The sequence below is a fragment of the Homalodisca vitripennis genome, chromosome X, assembly GCF_021130785.1.
Source record: "Homalodisca vitripennis isolate AUS2020 chromosome X, UT_GWSS_2.1, whole genome shotgun sequence".
In the NCBI taxonomy this organism is placed as follows: domain Eukaryota; kingdom Metazoa; phylum Arthropoda; class Insecta; order Hemiptera; family Cicadellidae; genus Homalodisca; species Homalodisca vitripennis.
In genome coordinates this window covers 75,408,149-75,428,511 of record NC_060215.1, presented here as the reverse complement: position 1 = coordinate 75,428,511, position 20,363 = coordinate 75,408,149, and the positions used below count along the sequence as shown (strand labels likewise).

At 35.5% G+C, this 20,363-nt stretch overlaps 1 protein-coding gene across 2 annotated transcripts in view; it reads right to left on the bottom strand.

Annotated features, from left to right (window-relative positions):
• The window catches only part of LOC124369220 (LIM/homeobox protein Lhx5), a 79,956-nt gene that overhangs the window by 12,457 nt on the left and 47,136 nt on the right, over positions 1-20,363 (bottom strand). For both annotated transcript variants that reach the window (XM_046827068.1, XM_046827069.1), the window contains exons 4-5: positions 7,857-8,099; positions 5,980-6,197 (exon numbers count right to left, since the gene is read on the bottom strand). In XM_046827068.1, coding sequence (XP_046683024.1) covers positions 5,980-6,197; positions 7,857-8,099 — 461 coding nt within the window. The remainder of the gene's footprint in view (positions 1-5,979; positions 6,198-7,856; positions 8,100-20,363) is intronic.

The following is a 20,363-nucleotide window of genomic DNA, read 5'->3' as shown; positions in this document are numbered from 1 at the left end:
TTTATATGATAGTTACACAATTAAAACAATTAAGATACGTTTCACTTCACGAGGAGTACATTTGTAGTTTAATATTATTATTCTATAAAAATAATACTATACTGTATTGTATATAGCCTATGAAATATTCTGTTGTTACTGACAATACGTGATCTAGTTTCGAAGATTTTCGCTGATTAAACAAGAAGTACGATTGTTATCGTTACATCAATTATCTTTCTGAACAATGTCAAAATTAAAAAAGCGGTTAAACTCAAAACTTTATTATTCATAAGGTTAAGAGTAAATAACCACTGAGCTGATTGCAAAAACCATGATTAATAAAACAATACGGCTATAACGTGTTTTGAAGGATATCTTACACTCTCAGTGGGGTTTCTTTGCGCCAATATCTCCTGAAAGGCGATAAATATTCCACATGCCTCTAGATAATAATCGAGATTAAATTACGTTTCAAAATTTAAAGTGACAAATATTCAAAAAGCCATTGTAGTCGACGGGATACTTTAAAACAAAACAATGGCTAAACGGCGGAGATGATATGCACGGCGAGTCGTTCCATCTCGGCGAAGAATTAAATTAAAAACAGCGCCTCGGGAGCATAAATTAAGAGGTCGAGAAGAGAGCGAGTGTATGAGTGAGCGCCGGAATATGGAAATGTGAGGAGCGAGAGAGCCAGAGCGAGTCATCGACGTCCACAGCGCCTGGCTACGCAACGGCCTCAGTATTTATGTCGTCCTGTAAATCATCGGTAGTAAATATCCCCGAATACATGAGGTGTACCGCCTCCAGGTCTGGGGCCTCATGCTAATTCCTAATTAAAAGAAGACGACATATACGCTTCAAATGCTTATCTTGTGCTCCTGTCTGTATCGGGTCGTATATTACAAAAGAAATAAAACTGTTATTAAGAGCACTTCAAAACGGATTGTCGTTATAGTCCCCTCCGTGAACATTCTCTTCCAAACAGTGGATTATTTATTCAGCATGTTAACCTCAAACGCATCTAACCGTGTAAACACACACAACAGCTTCGTCCTCTGTATTATCAAAACTTGTTACTTACTAACTAAACTGATGTTACAATTGGAATTCTTTAATATCTACTTTTAGCAATGTTTGTATAGTCTAAAATATAATTTTAGTTCTATTTAAACTTGTGCGCAGAATCAAGTTTGACTTAAAACACAATACGGGTGATACATGTATACTTAAACACAATACGCACGCTTATAAGGCTATTTGTGAGACTTTTGATTTAGGTTCTTGGTTTTTTATTCACTCTAAGATCTCACTGAAATAATTATAATAAGAATTATGTGTTAAAATGTGTAATTTGGTTCAATGATTGCTAAATAAGCCGTGTTAATTATCTAGAAACCTCTCAGCCACTATAACTGTTTTCTCGGTATTTTTTATTTTTTCCAAAAACGTAATCTTCAATAAATTTGGTATATTTTGCAGAAAACCAACACTTAAAAACAATTTTCAATTACAGCGATTCCGCTTCGTATACGGACTTTGGCTTGCATTGCCATCTCCCGCTTCACTGAAACAGCCGGAGGCCACTCATAGCTATTTGAGGTTGGCCCATGAAACGGAAAGAGTGTATTCCATTAGTGTTACTAGACAGAAAGCTTTACCTGACCGGCTCATTAAGCGAGAATAAATACAGTCCATAATTTAGCTTCTCCACCGCCTTATTTATAAAATTATAAATATAATAGTGCTTGAACCTTTAAATTATTGCCGTTGCTTTTCTCGGTTCAAGTTTTTTAAATGATTCTAAGTTAGACTTAGATTGAAACGAACATATCTGTGCGTTATCTATGAAGTCGTTATAGTTAGTACACAAATTAATGTGATATATTATAATATGTTTAGTGGTGTAATCGTATTTTAAATTGATAATACGATTTTTTAATTTTCAATCTCTGTCCTTTATGAAAACTTATGTGCAGACATTAAAGATGTTGTATCCATCCATGAAGAGTTACAGACATGTAAAAGGAAGGAGTAAAAGGAACGCTATGCAAATTTTGTGATCAGGCAGGTAAAAACGAAACGGCTGAGAATAAGAATTAACATTTTCCTCCAATTTCCACGTAAATGGTATGAGGGAATTAATTGGACTAGATAACCATAAAACTGTATTTATCATAGTTTAAAATTAAACCTATTGTGAAGTAGCTTTTACATGTATAGGATTTCACAACATGTGAGTTTAGGCTAATGCATATGGAATTCAACTTTATTGGTAATAATAAACGTCACAAATGCAGTTTGCTTCTTAATATCTCGACAGCGACAAAACTCAATCACACGGTTTACTAATTTGCTTATAGCACTGATTTTACTTTAATTTCTAACAAGACAAGTTTACTCCCTGTAAACAGTAAATGTAAGGCTCCACTTATTGATAATTAATATCTGAGTTTTGATTTCGGTAAATGCTATTTATCGGATTTTAGTGTAATCTTAAATTTAACATAGATCATAAAAGAATACTCACTTAGAAAGGGCGAGCATGTTTATTTCTTATACACATGTCAATTAGATCTACTAGAAATTTTCCTGCCTCATAAGTATATCCTTCTTGTTCTTTAAGTTCTTCTTCTATAATGTTTTAACACAATTGGTTACCGGTATTCCTGAACTTTCATTTTTTATCTGATTTTCTTCTTTTTCTTATGTCTTATCTTTTTATGATTATTTTGCATAGGAATCATATTTTTTTCGCCAGCGCTGATCAAAAGGGAACACTGAAAAATAATATTTCTGAAGTACTGACCATCAATGCAACTTCTATTGTTCGTTTTCAAGGATTGCGTGCTTTTTCAGGAAATAATCAAAAGATTTTGTGTAAGGCATTCTGAATATTTGTATAAAAAAGTTCATAAAAAGTTTTTGGTATACATGTTTTATATATTTCAGAACGATTTCTTCTACTGGAGTTTTCTAATTTTTTTTATGATTACACAATATTTCATCCCTTGCTCTTACTCCATTAATAAAAAACATTAACTATCAATGATTTTTAAGACGTTAAATGCCTTAAATTTGCATGCGTTCAAGTTCATAGTGATGTTACAGTCTAATTAGTATAATAATTTTCAATTTATTCCATTTCTTTTAGTTTTTTATATTTATTTTATCTACAAAATTAATATTTCTCGTATTAATACCAATATCGTATCGTATTCTTCTCAAGGACTCTACTGTGTATAAATTTATTGCATGAGTTACCCGTAAAGTATTCAAGAAAAGTCATAGAACAATTACGATATGAGTACAACACATCATCCAAAATAGTAGAGAAAGAAGTTTACAGAATTCAAAACAGTTTAAATTCCAAATTTCTCGCATGAATCCCAAAAGACAGCGCATGAGATGAAATATTGATGGAGAACTGAAATGAGAAGAGACAGTAGATCTATATTCCACTATATAATAACTTCCCTTCAAATTTTAATAATACATGCTCGCTAATATATGTTAAGACACATAATCATGTTATTTCATAGTTTCATATGTAATAGTGATCAAAATAAAATAGACAGTTCAATGTACAAAATTATTGTTTTGTTTTGTTTAAGTTAACATTATATATCAGCGCGCGTTGTGCAGATTTGGAAACAAGTTACTGATGTATACATTCGGTGATAATATTTGCAAATAGTTTCAGGCGCATATCATCTTATAGAGTACTAAAGCATTATGCGTTTGTTTGGTCCATCGGGAAAATATTGTCAGAGTATGTCGAATTTAATTCCGGCCTTACCGACGTGTCAAAACATGAATGTTATTAGTTCAGTCCGCCATCATCCCGAGCATAAACACCGATCTTAGCTGTCCACTGAGTTTATCAACAAAGAGCTGACTGGCATGTTCTTAAATGAGCATCTTTAAAAACACGATCGATTGAATACTGTGTTTTGTAGCACAGATATTAATTATATTTAAATATATAGGTTTGTCTTCAAAATATAGTGTTTAAATACTGTGTGCACGTAAACACAAAATGAAATAATGTTCGATGAAAAAGTATAATCATTGTTAGAAGATTTTGGTTTGTCTATGCGCAGTTTTTCGCAAGGACTATTAGCTGTATATCCTAAGAAGTTGTACAATGACAGTTATAACTTTACAAATACAGCAATTCTAGGTAAACTAACAATAACTCAACCTTTCAGACATTAATTTCTCCCAGAACGTAACAAGTTTTGGGTATCGAACACTAGAATGTTCTTGCAAGACGGAATGTGATTGAAATTAAATAAAAATTACATAATATGGTGTAACGGCTGACGGACTTATGTACGAAATTCCTTAATCCAGACTACCCTGAAAGCCTTTTTGATATGTTTGTCATACGTATGTGAAGATTTTATATTAAAGATATGAGAGATACCACAATTACCATAGCATTACTTAAAATCAGTAGGAATCTCTGAAAAACTTCGGTGAAATCGTGAGAAAAACAATATCCAACACTGACTGTATAGTTTTAATCCTTATTGACAAATGCCAATTTAAAACTACTAAACGTGTGCTATAAACATTTTATGTTATACAGTATAAGAATGCACTAGCAATGTGACAAGAAACAGCGAAACCAATGTCTCTGGAGATGTTTTAACGTGTGTTTACATTTATACGGAGACTCTCATAAATAAATGGTGTCCAGGAGTTGACTAATGGTCGGGCTGGGTGCCACGATTCAACGGTAATTGTGAAAGGAACGTAACAATTGATAGGGCAGACGGATAAAGATGGGGGTGAACAATCTCTGTTTGGTTTCCAGTGACCCACACCGACCGGGACCTGAGTCATTTCAATTAGGGCCAGGGGACGCGTCGTTTGTCGTGGCACCGTGGCACTGCTCTAACTGATGATGTCCGCGCCTAGGTAATCAACAAGTGAGGCCACACACGCCACACACCGCACCACACGCTCGGGCAGGGCGACACGCTCCGCGGCCGGCCAACCGCGCATATCTGCCTTTGAAGCGATCTCGGATAAATCACCTCCCGTCCACGGCCTCACATACATCACACCTGCCGTACCTACTCTATCACCACATTAGCATCGGCACTCAAATCGCCATATATCAAACATATTTTGTTAAAGAGTACTCTAGGATCTACTCCTATAAACTTATAATCATGTCGTAAATGAATTGCATATGGTCTTGTGTAATGCTTTTATTAAAATAATTTTGGAAATTAAATAACTACCATATGGGATTGGATGCTTGGGCATAAATGCTAGACAGGGATTGAATAAGTCGAAAATTTTTTTGTTCGGTTTCGAAAATGAGCTTAAAAACAAATTTTAGATAGAGAGAGAGGCATTAAAAATTATTGTCTATTGTTGTAAACATATACGGACATATTTGTTTACATTTTCACTGTAGTGCAATGCCAATAAATATTGTTAAAAACCAAATACACAAAAATGAGGCAATTTTAACAGTTTGAAAGATTTAAGATTGAATATCACACCCCAAGTTTAGTGAATTGCTTGTTTAAAATTGTTATGTGTATGCAGAACACGATTATTGGCGTACCGATTACCTCTTTTGCACGGTCAAGCTAAATTTCATACTGGCGTTGTAGGCTAATGTTCAATACTTTCAAAACTACAAATGCCGCAGAGGAATAAAGTTATTATTGGGAGAAATGTTGCTTGTTCAGCAAGTTTAAAAATATCGTAATTCAAATTTAATCTAAAAAACATTTTTCATAATCTGTTTTACTTTTAGAACATGTAAAGACGATATGTCTTCCGTACATATTGAAGTAACCAGAAATTAGGAAATGGTCATTCTTTAGAAACGCTCACTATTCTTATATCTACGTACACGTTCTGAAATCGATCAAAGAAATTTAACCAGGCTTATACATACTAAAATAGCCATAAAGGAATATTCGATTCAACCTTGCAATAGCTACAATGAGGACAAAGAGCAAGACTCACCTGTATAACCCTCATGGGCAGACCCGTTTCTTTGGCGAGTTGCTCCCTGATGTGCCTTGTTGGTTTCGGTGTCTGCGAGAACGCCGTCTTGAGGATCTCAAGTTGCTTGGCCTTGATGGTAGTCCTTGGACCTCTCCTCTTCGACCCGGAGTTACCGTCGTCCGGGGACTTGTTTTCTGTCTGGGAGTCCCTGGTTTCCGTGTCGCCATCCAGTGAACCTTCAAAGAACCAAACACCAGAACTGAAAACAATGTACTGATAGGTTTGGCACTTTAAAATTACTGTATGGCTTTAAATAGTGAAATATTTGTCTTTTCCTTTGAGAGATATAGCTCTAAAGGCCCTAGACTATATTATTTGCACTATTTATTGAGATAGGACTTCTGATAGAAACAAATCAATAATGTTCACTGAATACGAAAGTGATATCTTTAAAACTCATTATTGATGAAATTAAAGAGTTTTACTAGAAATCGTCGTTTTAATTCCCTTTGCAACATATTTTAGATTGTTGATTAAACCTAAGAAATAAACTGTATGCCCCTGAAAGCGCATACTCAACTATATACTGTATTAATTCATACCACACAATTCCTGAAGATTGTTACTGACGTATAAAAAGTATATTAGACTTCCTTTACAACTATTTAAAAAAATTGCTATCCTCGTTTCCACGAAGCCGTCTTGTTGTCGCGAGACTTGGTTTTAGTTGCGTGACACCAGCTTTTTTAAGTTTCAAAAGAACTCGCGTCCTGGTTTGACGGTAGGTTATTGACCCGTACTTTATGAACACCGTCTACAAATTCTTTAGTCCCGTTCAAAAAACACTTCCACTAAAGATGCTACTAATATACGTTAACAAAAACTCTATAAACTTTTATTCATTGAATGTACTTACTAGACGAAATTATCCAATATCATCATCATAACTACATGGTGCAACACGAGAGACACATCTTGATCAAATTTTAGAAACACTTAACAAGAAAATGTATGTATATTTACCACTGGAGGTATAAAAATATTCTTTATTTTAACTCACAAGTTAATGATTATCGTTCACCTACTCTATCAAACAAAAGAGATTACAGCAGCTGAAGATATTACAGTGTGGGCACAAACATGACCATGAGATCTTATAAAGTATACATAACGTCTCTTGATTTCCAATGTATCCGAGATAAACCAAGGTGAATTTTGAGTCATACTTTGAATTCGCTCAGGTCTGATAAACGTAACATTAATACCAAATAAATGAAAAATACTTAATGTGAAAAAAGACTCAAGAACTTGATTAACCTAGTTTGAGTTAGATGATACTCAAATTATGAGCTGGTTAAAATCGTAGACATTAACACTAAATTCAGGCATGGAAATTTCCTTTAAGTTAATAAATATTCATTATTTACAGATTGCCACCAATAAATGTGTCGTTATTGGTTTTACATAAAATCTCATAATCTTAGACCAAGTTATCTAACATATTAATGGAATATAAGTACAGTGGAATATAAGTGATTAGAATGGATTCCAAGAAGGCAAGGACCAGAGATTATCTGTAAAACCAAGGATGGCGTCCAATACTGAGAATGGCAAGAGACAATGAATGTCTTCACCTTCAGACTCATTATCAGTATTATTTTTTATATTGTGTGATAAGAAATATAAAAACAATTTTACCCTGCACAGTTTTAATTATTCGCACATATTCCAATGTGACGGCCTTGCCCTGTATAGCCAACGAAAATCTTAAGATGCGTGAAAGAAAGGAAGTTGAGTTCATATCGTGTGGTTTCCTACCCTTCCATTATGATTAATACTTAGAAGAAAGGTCAGATAAAGTTACGTTCACCAGTTTAAGAGGCATCAGGACTTACCTTGGTCTTCCGAGTCATCCTGTCCTGGCTTCGTATCCGCAGCAGCCGAGTGGCCCAGTGGCCCCTGGAGATCGCCAGCAGACAGCGAGTTATTGTTGGTTTCCGGAGTACCTGGATGCAGCTGGCTGTGGCCGTGGCCATGGCTGTGGCTGTGTAGGTGGTGATGTTTCATCAGCCCCGCTGTCGAGCTGCTGTTTTCGTCGTCATCCTCATCTTCGGAGCCGGAGTAAGGCAGAGATTCGCCTGCAGACACAGAAAATACGTGTTCATCAGATTTTTTAATTAATCTATTTAATTAAACTTTTTATTTTATTATACCCAAAATAAAAATGAATTTTCTGTGACACACGGAGCCTACAGCACAATGTTTGAGAAGAACACAGTGTCTTGATGAAAATTTGAAGAAGAAGTATCTGATATCTTTTCTAAGCTTTTCCATCCTTATTTATAATAATTGACGATTCAGCTCCATGGGTAAGTAATCAAATAAAGTAAAAGGTGGACTTTGAATAAGATGTACTGAAAAGAAGTGTTTAGGGTAAGGCAAGTTTTTAAACCCAAGCTACCTTTATCCAAAACGTATGTCCATCGTTGTCAACCCGGCAATCGGCTCTTCCGATGCTTATAAACATTTAAGTAATAATTTCAACTTGTTTTACTTCTTGTTAAAACTACATGATTGTTGAACTTCTGTTATACTTCCAGAAGGTACGTTACCCAGGACCAGACCCATGTCATGACGGACGCGGGTCGGACTGGCAGGTAGGAACGATGGAAGTGATGGCCCGTATAGGATCCCAGTTTCTACGTGTGCGGCCGGCCTAACGGCTTACCCTCACCTTTTGTAAAGAGATTCTTCCGGATCGCCAGCTCCTGTGTAAAGTTAACACAAACAAAAATAGTTGTGGGTATTGCAACACCAAACCCCAATCCCAGCTTAAAGGCAGCTTGTGTTTTGTACCGCCACCCTGTCGTGAGCGAAACATCCGTAGCTTTGTAACCAGGAGGCTGTACCGTCGGTTGACTAGACATGTCCCCTTTCTTCCTGAACAACCGTCAGTCATTCATTCAAAAGTATTTAGTATTATTTCCTCGGCTTCCAACTTTTGTTACTGTTGTAGGTTTTATCTTTCAAAATCTTTATTGCAACAGCTGTTAAATGTCCATTAATATCGATTTTATTTGTGAATGGAACTGGCCCAAAATGCCAGTTATTAATGATATATTAATAAAGTCAAACAAGAACTATCACCATCAATAATGTGCTAAAGGAAGGATTCAAACCTGTGTTATTACAAAGGTTAGAATAATAACTCTGGGATAAATGTTATGTATGGAGTACACGAATTGGCACCTCTGAATTCATATTTCACAATTGTCAGTTAAAAGCTGTCTTACTGTGTAAGTGGCTTTGTCTAATTGAAAGATTTTAAATTTGAAATGCCAAAATTTTCAAAACATAATCATAATGTATCTTGACACCAAGACGCAATGTTTTAACAAATTAAAAATATTAACTCTTTCCTAATATTATTCGTCACGTTCTTTAATTGAAAGTGATTTCAACGGTGTATGTGTTAAAAGATGTTATCAGTAACTTAAAAGATATTTTATTCCAACAAAACAAAACTATAGATAATGAAATAGATACTGGTGAGAAAGCTCCTAAACTTGTGAAATACTAGACGTATTATAAATTTAGTCAAAATGTTTGTTACAACTAAAATTCGCCAGTATTGTATTTGTGTTGTATAAAATAAAAGTACTAAAGCGTTTCGTATGTATTACGTTACCATTATATCATTACTAAACCTGATCAATTATAGTCATTTCCAGTCATATATTCCTAACTCTACAGTAACTAATCCACATTTTCCCAGTGTAATATAAACACTTGTTTCAAATATTAGAGAGAAAAAAAGTGACTTATAACTGAAATTTCTTTCAAAAATTTCCAAATAATCAAACTGTAGTAAACTCTAAGCTCAACTTTAAAAAAATATATTGCAGCATTCACATTCAGGCGCTAATTCAAGACTGAGTTTTAGAACACACCAAGTAACAAACACGACGTTTTACAGTGAGCTATAAAAGTTTAAAATTCGTGTAACGAATTACAAATATTTTAATATCTTCCAATCAAATGTAGTTACAGGGTAAATCACTTACTTGCATCACTTACTTACAAACTAATACCGTAATGATTGGGTTTGCTTGGTTCCTGTGAACACGACATTAATTTGGTTATTAATTTGGTGCGTGAGCCTTAATTGCATCCTATACCCAAAAGCAACGGAGCGCTAAAATAACTGTAAACATGTATTATACAGATAAGCTGACGCTTTCTCTGTTTAACAATTACAGTTTTTACTAGCAGCTTTCATCAGTTCAACATTAGATCAGGCGCTATGAAAGTTTAATTTCGTATTATAATGTGGTTGCGTATGGAAATGTTAATGTGTAGTAGATAGGTTTCATATAAAAGTGCTCACAAATGCTGTTTTTTTTGTAACTGAAGTGCGCATCGTTCCCGGCAATAACGATAACTAAAAAGATTCCTATTCGTTTCTGGCCCGAGCGCAAGGTGTTGTGGTACTGAAATGTTATCGCTATTTTTTATATCCTCTTATGAATTACAAACTAGGGGCAAGTAGCTGTTAAGGGCGTGGGGCATTTTGACGAGGGTCGGCGGGGCGGGGCAGGAGGGGACGCGGTGCCTCTGTCTCGCTCAACGGGGGGGCCCAACAATAGCGTGCGTACTTTTAGCACACCCCCGCATCCCGCAGGACGGTCTGGCTGTCCGAGAGCCGCACGGGGCCTACAGCACTGTAGTGTATGCAGTGTGTTTGCTACACCTACGTGTAAGACTCACTCGCTACACGATTTTGTAAGGATTCTGAACTTCACTGGTGGAACGGAGTCATATGCTGTTTGAAACGACGACCATGCCCTGTTGGTGGCCCGGTATTTACAATCGTTCTCGTTAGTGCTAAGAGGATAAAGGATCTACTAACACTACCAACGTTTTTTTAATTTTTAAGAGCGAGTCAATACACAATACAGTAATCGTCTATTGTGCATACCATTATTGAAAAATACACCCTTACCTAATATACCAACAAGTTACATTTAGATTGTTTGGCTGCTACATTATTGGCAGGTACTTAAAGAACATAAATTAAAGGGGTTTTCAGGTCACTTGATACATTCAGAAGAAAATCTTTCTATACTTTGAACATTTAATGTCTTGTAAAGAGGTGTAAATGGAATGTGTTTTGCCACAAGTTAAACCACAACTTTTCGAGACTAACACTGTATACTACATGATAAACGACATTCTTCTGCAGTCATTCTAATTTGTAGAACATGACCTACATCCAGTTATAAGTACGGTAACTACTTTTCTCGGTTTTCCAACATTCTCTCGTCTGCTTTATTTTGGCTTTCGTTTTTAAATGGAATTTTTTTTTGAACCCAACTATCGATGATGGGACTAAACTACCTGTCCTTTCCATGTGTATTTCGAAGGTCACTTTAAGTAGTTTATACATTAAACAGCTGCGTGTTCCCCTGTAATACGTTATTAAAGGCCCGCCGCGCCGTTTCGCTCAAGTAGGTATGTAATTATACACTTCGTTATAAAGTGTTAAGGTTTTATACTTACTGCCACTGATTTTCAATATGACATCATCTTTGTCAGAAGTTCACCAGAGCACGGATAAAACCTTTACTCTAATACTTTACTGTTTGTTAATTAATACCAGTGAGATACTGTATTAGTGACTTTAAATATCAGTATGTTATTATCATTTAAGTTTACCCATGTGTACAGCCGTTGTTATTATTTTATCCTGCTGTTATGTGTGATATATAAACTTAGTTTATACTGAACTTCATAAAACGAATATTTAATATTTTCTCGTGCGCTAATATTTTCTATAAGAGTTCGCGTGCACTCAACATAGCTTTTATTAGAAGGGTTATATATTTTGAGTTCTCTTTGTTAAAAGTTCGTTTATGACGATGGAAAGGTTGTGAAGGTTAAAAGGTGATTTTACAAAATGAGATATAGTACAGTGATATAACTAATCAGGAACTGTACCTTTCTAGATCTGCAATCTGATCTCTTCCTAGGTGAATAACTAGCCTAGCATAATGCACTTTGTCTTAAAAGCTGGGGATGACACACGGTTGTTGTGATTTCTACGTGACTTATACGTTTCGCAACGCGATGGTCAATTGTATCTTAGATTACATATCGCGAAATGTAATTTTGCAGATTTTCTTTGCAGATCGATCGGTGAACTATGACAAATGTACGAAAAAGTCCCGTTACTACATTGAATGATTCCTGAATAAATCAGATAATCATTTTTAAAGTATTATATTAGCACCCTTTTTAGCTGATGTCATTGTAAATGCCACTCTCTCGCCGTCTTATCATTGTAAATTCGTTACCTTTCATATAAAAACGACAATAGTTGTAACTTGGGAAACTTATGCCATCTAGCTTTATTAGTCGTATATTAGCCGTAATAGTGTTAGGTACAATTTCTACATTGACTTAAAGTTGAGCTTTGCCCTCAGTCAATAAATAATATAATGCTGCGAGACGAAATACGTCGTACCACGTAATCCCCGGAACTAATGTGGGACCATGTTATCAGTGATGTACCTGGACATGACGTCAAGTCGAGTCCCGCAGGTTCGCGCCGCGCGCCGCCCGGCCGCCTCACACCTCCAATTGTCCATTACTAGCGTATGTAACCACAGTAGACGAGTCCTCACTCCTCACTCCTTGATTATACGGTGCTGTGCGGCTGTGGTCGGGACATGGCTTCCGCTTCAACTGCGACTGACGCCGACCCGGTCTATACGTAATCCAGCGAGATCACGACTGCAATCTTCACATTTTGCACGCAAATGTCTGCTTCTGAAATATTACTTCTCCGTTTTAAATGATTTCTATATCGATTCAGTCCGATAGCGAAAAGAATAACGATCTCGGCTTCATCTCCCCTTGCATATAAAAATCGCACTTGTATTTTTGATGTTACTATATTAGGACTAACCCCCTTAAGAACTTTAATTTTAATTCCTTGAATTTACCTAACTTTAATTCGAATTAGCTTTTCCTTCCTTCATGAAAAACCATGGCGAATGCCCTATTTTTATTTTAAAACATATTTCAACATATTTCTGATAGTTTCTAACACTATGTATATTGATGTTAAAAACCGACAGCAATACATTTAGTTGGTCTTTCATATCTCACAGCGGATCTTTCAGTAGAATTAAATTTGTTTTGAAAGCTCACAAAGGGGATTGTTTTACAACATTGAATTGAAAGCAGTCTAATACATAGAAGATTTTAAGAACCGCACACACAATTATAATCATAGTTAAATTGAAGTCTATACATCGTATTACTTTAATGCACATTCAAACAGGGAAAATATTTCTAAGTGTGCTTCGTATATGTATGCAAAATGAATTATCTAGGAGTGTTAGATCATAATTCACATACACACACGCAAGTATGTCTCTGTACCGTGAATCGTTCTTCAGATGAACTAGGTACGACAAGAAGAGATTTACGTTGGTATTGAATCATAAATCATGTTTGTTTGCTATGCACCATCGGTGCAAACACATTTATGGATGTATAAAGCACCTTTATATGTGGGCTCTTTGTTCTAGAGCACACTTGATTCCCTCTCTGGCTCGCATCCAATCATTTCCATTCTACAGAGGTTTTACTATTTGTAACCACCGATGTGTGATACCAGATAAAACCTCTAGTGTATACAAGTGAGGCATATCAACTCAGTACTTAACACCTTTCTCTGTCACTTAAAGACTCTACCTATGACTCATGATACATGGCTGAAGTTCATGATTATTAATCTAAAGAGAGAAAGGCGGCTTTCAATTGGGGAAGCGACAATCTTTCGTGCCACTGTACAAGCAATTTTTCCTTACAACTAACAAAACGTAAAGACACTTGAATTATAATAGTCCTGATAACAATCATCGACACATCACTATTGCAATTAATAAGTGCTGATTAAATTTCTTACTGCGGAAATAACGGGCGATAGTGGGTACGTGGTTATTATTCACATTTAACTCACATTTCACATTCTCTCCAAAACATAGTCGTAATGTGTAAAACTAATTTATAAAAGATTAAAAATGTAATTTAATGTAAGGCTATCTGAAGGGAGACCCGATTCTGAATTTTGCTTTACGACAGGAGTACAAATCCTTCTTTGCTAATTTAAACTTGTCATATATTATACCTGAGAGTCGAAGTAAAAATTTCAATGTTTTACTGATATTAAATAACATTGCCAATTTATTTGAGACCGCAAAAATCAAACAAAACTAATATTGCGAAATATACTGGTATCCAAGGGCTGAAAAGTATTCACTTGAAATCAACAACTTAATCACACAAATCATTGATTACGGACCCATTACAAAGGTATCAATTACAACCATTTTACTTATCAATACCGAATCAGATGCTATTAGCATTAACTGCTCTGCTCACAATGTATCATTTTGGAAACGGGAAACTATAATAACCATATTTTTTCTAACATTACGACACAAGTGCATTTGATTGATATACACACTTTTTTCATCTACTATGCCATATGAAAAGGTCTTGCAGCGATACGAAATACCAGGAAAATCGTTATCACAGAAGTAAGTACACATATTTGAACATAACAACACGTCCCTTCGTATGATTTGGCGAATGTTACCTACAACTCATTCAGATGAGTTTCTAATATTTAATAAATACGATTATCGTTTTCTAGACATTTTAATCAAATGGCTCTGGTTTAAAATTTTTGGAGGCGTAGGCTAATGTCCTGTTGGAGGAGAATTACGATTTCTGTTGTTTTCAGATGATAAAGTCATAGCCCGAACGGATTTTTGGGATCTAGGTGAATAATTTACGAATGCATGACAATACGACACTCATTGCTTGCACTATATTGGTTAGAAAAGGTAAAATCTATAAATCTGCTATTTTGTTCCTAATAATTGATGGCATAATTCTACACGTTTTTCCCTATTGTCTCATATATATACTTTCCTATAAATTGTAGTTAGGATTATTTGTTTATTTATGTTTGTATAAATATTCGTTTCCTTTCGGAAAACCCTTTACATTGTTTACACGAACATCATGACAGATACAGACATAACTACATTAAGCAACTGACGTTGTCAGCCAAATAAACCTAATAAATAAAGAATTGTAAAATGATACAAAGACCTGAATCAATCGAATAGTTATGGAGTAAAATTGTACTTCAGACTCGTTTTTATTCAGAGGAGCTTAAATTACAATTGGTGTAATAGACCTGTTAAAAGCGAATGTCAGTGCAATACGACAATAAAAATACGGTCAGCGTTATTTGTGATGTACAAAACGCTAAATACAGGACATTATGTGTCTCGATGTATTTTTCATGTTGATTTCCGTTGTTGTTGTAATATTTCAGAGTCGGGAACGTTTGAAGAGACCCCCCGCCGCCCGAGGACTCCCCGGGGTCGATCCACCGCTCAGCTCTACCAACCGATTCAAAAGCGTGGAAAAATTAAAACATGTAAATTATATCCTTTTACAACACTGTATGTCATAGTGGAAATGGGAACAACGTTGTTTTTTTCCGCTCATTTGTAGGAGGCGAGCTGCCACGGTGCTGCGGTAAGCACATATCTATCACCTATTGTCGGCACTGGGGCTGAACCGCCCTGGCCCGGTCATATGCACTACTGTACCACTTTACACACACTCACTAAATATTGGAACAGGCCTCTAAACGTTATAGAAATACAAAAAGGCAAGTATCATTTTAAATTGTGGAGAGAATATAGTACATGTTTATATAACTATATTCCTGTAAAATAAACACTACCAATTCAATAAATTCCCAAAAGAAATAATAACATTTATAGATATGACATTTTTTACCTAGTTATAATAATTAGTGTTACCTCAGATGTTTTAGATTCCTTTTAATTTTGCTGTAGAGATATCTCGCTGAGATTTATGGATTAAAAAGCGGGTGGCAATTAGCTATGCTTCTTAGGACCGAAATTTAATAAACTTTTAACACTCTAGACCATGCGCAGCACGACTCCCCAGCATGCGTAATGCGTACACTCTCTAGAATCAGAACGGGTGGTTATTTTCTTTTTAAGATAATCGGACACCAGTTAATGTGTTGTTAGACACCAACTATCAGTATTACAAATTAGAGATATGGTGTTAATCTTCCAGTTGTCTTGTGTCGATAGCACCTGACCCATTGTTGGAGACATGATTATTTGATATATTTTACTTTCTATTACACACAACTGATATTCCTGTTCACATACTTTATAAAAAGAGTGACTGACTGCACAACTGGACAAACAAACATAATAACTTGCAAACTTGGAAGTTCATGAAAGCACAGCTTAAAACTACAAACCATTATCCACCTACACATTATTATTTGGTAAATGTACTTCACGTGACTGGAAAAATTGCAATGGGAATATTCTAACACCTCTCACTGAGAATAAACGAGAATCATTCCAATTTAAATCCACAGTTGATAATAAGAGGTTCTGGGGACTCTGAGTTTTAAATCAGTTCAGATTTAGTTAATTCTGATCTGAACACATATTTGTATCATAACTCCCATTATAATTGGAGGCTAGATATGTTTTGCCTGTGTAAGCCGATCTTGCAATCGGCACTCTTTGAAAGATTAATATTAAGAGCCACACACTGAAAGTTATTATTTATTTACTTTAGCCACTTAGCAATTTACTCATATATTAGTCTCTTCATAACAATACAGTTTTGTTTGAATACGCATATAAAGAAGCTCTTACAAAATTTTGAATTGTATGGGTACTAGAGTGAAATCAGAGAAGGTGAATATTTTGAGTACAAGTTGTAATCATTCGTGGAACAGTAATCGCAAATTTTCAGAACCTCTGTTTACGACATTAGAGATAAGGTAGATGTCTATTCAAAATTACCGATGTCGCAATATGAAGACTATTGAGCGAGGATCGTAAAACATCCTTACTGTTTCATTCTTTACTGCCTGCTTTCCAAATGTTCTTCCCGCTACATATTTTACTGGTAGAATTAGCACATTTGATGCATACATTTTGATTTTCCGACCCAATATATATACATAGTTACTCGAAAAATAAAATTTACTAAACCTTACAATGAATAATTACTATAGCTGATCAATAAATAGACCTTCAATGTAATAAACATTTTTATACCATAAAATAGTGTCTAAGCACTAAAAAACTGCGCAAAACTTTCGGATCATTTTACACCAAAAATGTTTTAAAGAGACAATTGTTGTGAACTGGAACAACGAGACACTCCCTTTTTCTCATTTTGTGGTCATGGGTCTCGAATAATGTAATATGTTTGAAGGCATTGTCGATACTGTTAGCGATAAATAAGAAGGGAGACTTTTGCGACCATTGAATCCACAGATACTCCTAAACGCTACCTTTTGTAATCTGAGTACTTTGAGTACTCAAAACCTTTGAATATGGTAGACAGTATATGTAAAAAATTTCCTCGCGTTTCTTTCTAACTGAACGATTTATCAGCAACAGCTTATACAGGGTGAATTTAAGTTAGTGTCGAAAAATTTTTTGGGTGATACTACTCAGTATTATAGACCAAAATATGAAAATAAAAAATCCCTATCCCATCTATCTTTTAACTACGACCAATTTCGCTATTTTGCTAAAAAATCATGTTTTGTTTCAATAAAACTCAATTTCCTCCATTATTTTTAATGTTTTTTTAATTATGAATCCATTTTTGAAATCTACACAAAATTTTACATGAGAATAATGAAGAAAAACTGTCTTGAAAATAAGTTTGATACAAACAAATTGGTAATAAATCAAATTCTTAAGTTTTCAGAAAAAAACATTAAAAAGATATTAGACCCGAGGAATTAAATGAAGTTAATTCTGAAGAGAGGCCAATACCACAAAAAACTTTTCCATTTTGTGGGCTTTAAAATGATATAATGCAACGTTACTTTTATTTTCATCTTCTACTGGTTATTAAAGAATCAGTATTGGAAAACAAGGTCTACTTAAAATATCACGGTGCCAAATAACCAGTCAAAATTGTGTTTAATTCAATAACAAATCAAACATAGGATAAACACATAAAGTACAGTTACAAAAAAGAACAATCATAAAAGTAAGTAATCTACAAATTGTTTTCAAATTGCCCTCTTCCGTTTCTAATGCAGGCTCTCGCACGCTTCCTCATGGCCCTAACCGTCACGTTCAAAGATAACTTGTTACGCACTATTTGGGCAGCTAACTCAATCCGGTTTCTTAAGTCTTCCTCAGAGTTTACAGTGGTCGAATAAACTTCCTGTTTCATAGTCCCCCAAACAAAGAAGTCCATAGGAGATAGGTCAGGAGATCTGGCCGGCCAAGCTACAGTTCCAGCGCGACCTATCCATGTCGGGTAATTGTCCGTTAACCACTGACGCACTTCATTGCTGAAATAAGGATGAGCACCGTCCTGTTGGAAAACTATGTTGTATGAAAACTACTCGTATCACCCAAAAAATTTTCGACACTAACTTAAATTCACCCTGTATACTTTTAGACATAAATTTAAGAAACTTTTATACTTACGAATGGTTCTTGTTTTTGCAATACACCGTCTTGTTTCCAAATTTATGTTTGAAATAATAAATCAGTTTTATAACTTATAAATCATTTGCAGTACGAATAGTAATTAGGTATCTGAATTCTTTGGACCTTTATTCTCCATAATCATTAAGTTAAATTTATATTGTGTTATTACGAGCGTTGATTTGTGTTATTGGTTTAGATGATTTCAGGCTATCAAGATGATGTGGTCAATTTGACCGACAGAGTTCCAAGGAGACTGCAGATCCACAACGAGGTGTGTAAAAGCACCAGTCTACCGACACCAGTTCCTTGCCCTGCTCATTAAGCTTTCAAGGTCAAGCCTCAGGCTCGGCCACTTCACTGCTCGAGCATCCATCTTCTGTCTGTACCTATGTTACCACATTCAAAAACAATCATCTTCACTCCTCCCCCATCCCTCCCCGTCCTTCCCTTCCCTTGTCTACATCATTCAACTAATTAAGTCTTTGTCTGCATGATCCGCAATGGTTCACGTCCGTACTCTCGCACAGGCTAGTCGGCTATTTTCTTATTATGGAATTCAGCAGAGAAACTATCTGTTTAACCCTTACTGCGCGTTTAATTAACTTTCTTATGAACGTTGGTCGAGACATATTGTCTAATGTTAAAGATATATTGTCTACCACAAACCGAAAATTATCACACTTTTATTAAACGTCCAAAAGAATATAAGATCTAGGATTGTTTTGTATAAAGCCATTTTAGTATAGCACTCTGGGTTTTGTCATGTAAATTTAGCACGTTATGGTATGAAACGCGTGAGTGTTTTTTTTTTTCGTTTAGTACAATACCACGTGAATCAAGCACCCACTAAACTATTCGTACCAATTATAAGTAAAACATATTTATTTAACTGAAGAATTACCGAAAGTTTCAAGGAAAATGACGTATAACAACTTTAAAGAAGTATGCGTACAAGCTTTAACGTACGTGTATGAAAATGTTTTATACTCTTATACGTGTATTTGCATACTCTTCGATACCACAGATTATTTTACATCATATCAAGAGATCTGATATATGATAATTCATGTATATACTTCATTTTGTAAGTACACGTTATATATAACAATCGGCAGATCAGCACTATTTTGTCACACTAGAGTAGTTTACTAAGATTACAGGTAACCTGTTTAGGTTGGAAATGTTACATTCTATGTAAATGAGACGCTTTTCCGAATAAATACAAGTTCGTAGAGATAACCTTGTCACCGATACCAAATCGAGCCAGATGTGACGGCCAATCGCTCTGTTTGTTGTAAACACTACACAGTGGCGCAGGACTGGGTGGTGTCAGAGTACTTCGATTGTATAAGTGACGAAAGCAAATATTGCCAGGATCAAGTAGCTCGGAGTCAAAAGCTTAGATAAATATTATTGATTGAGAGGGGAGGGCATGGGGCGCTGGTTTCTGTTATACCATCGGCACAGCGCAGCAACGACCCGGAGCCGCACCCTCGCCGTCGTTCGCTCTGGGGGTCCTGATGCCATCTTGCACTCTTACATTGACCATTGCATGGAAATATCGTGTTGGATTGTTCAAAATCAGAGCTACTGTGCATCGACAACTACGCATATTTCAACCATTGTGTGGCCTTATCAGGTCTAGCGCTCTTCGTCCTTCTCTTGTTCACAGACGCTAGCAGCATCGAGATGGATCACCGACTCTAGGAGTTCAGTTCTATAATACAGAAGTCGAAAACATGTGTCTTGTCAAATATTATTCTGTCAACTTGAGGTGGTGAAGAATGG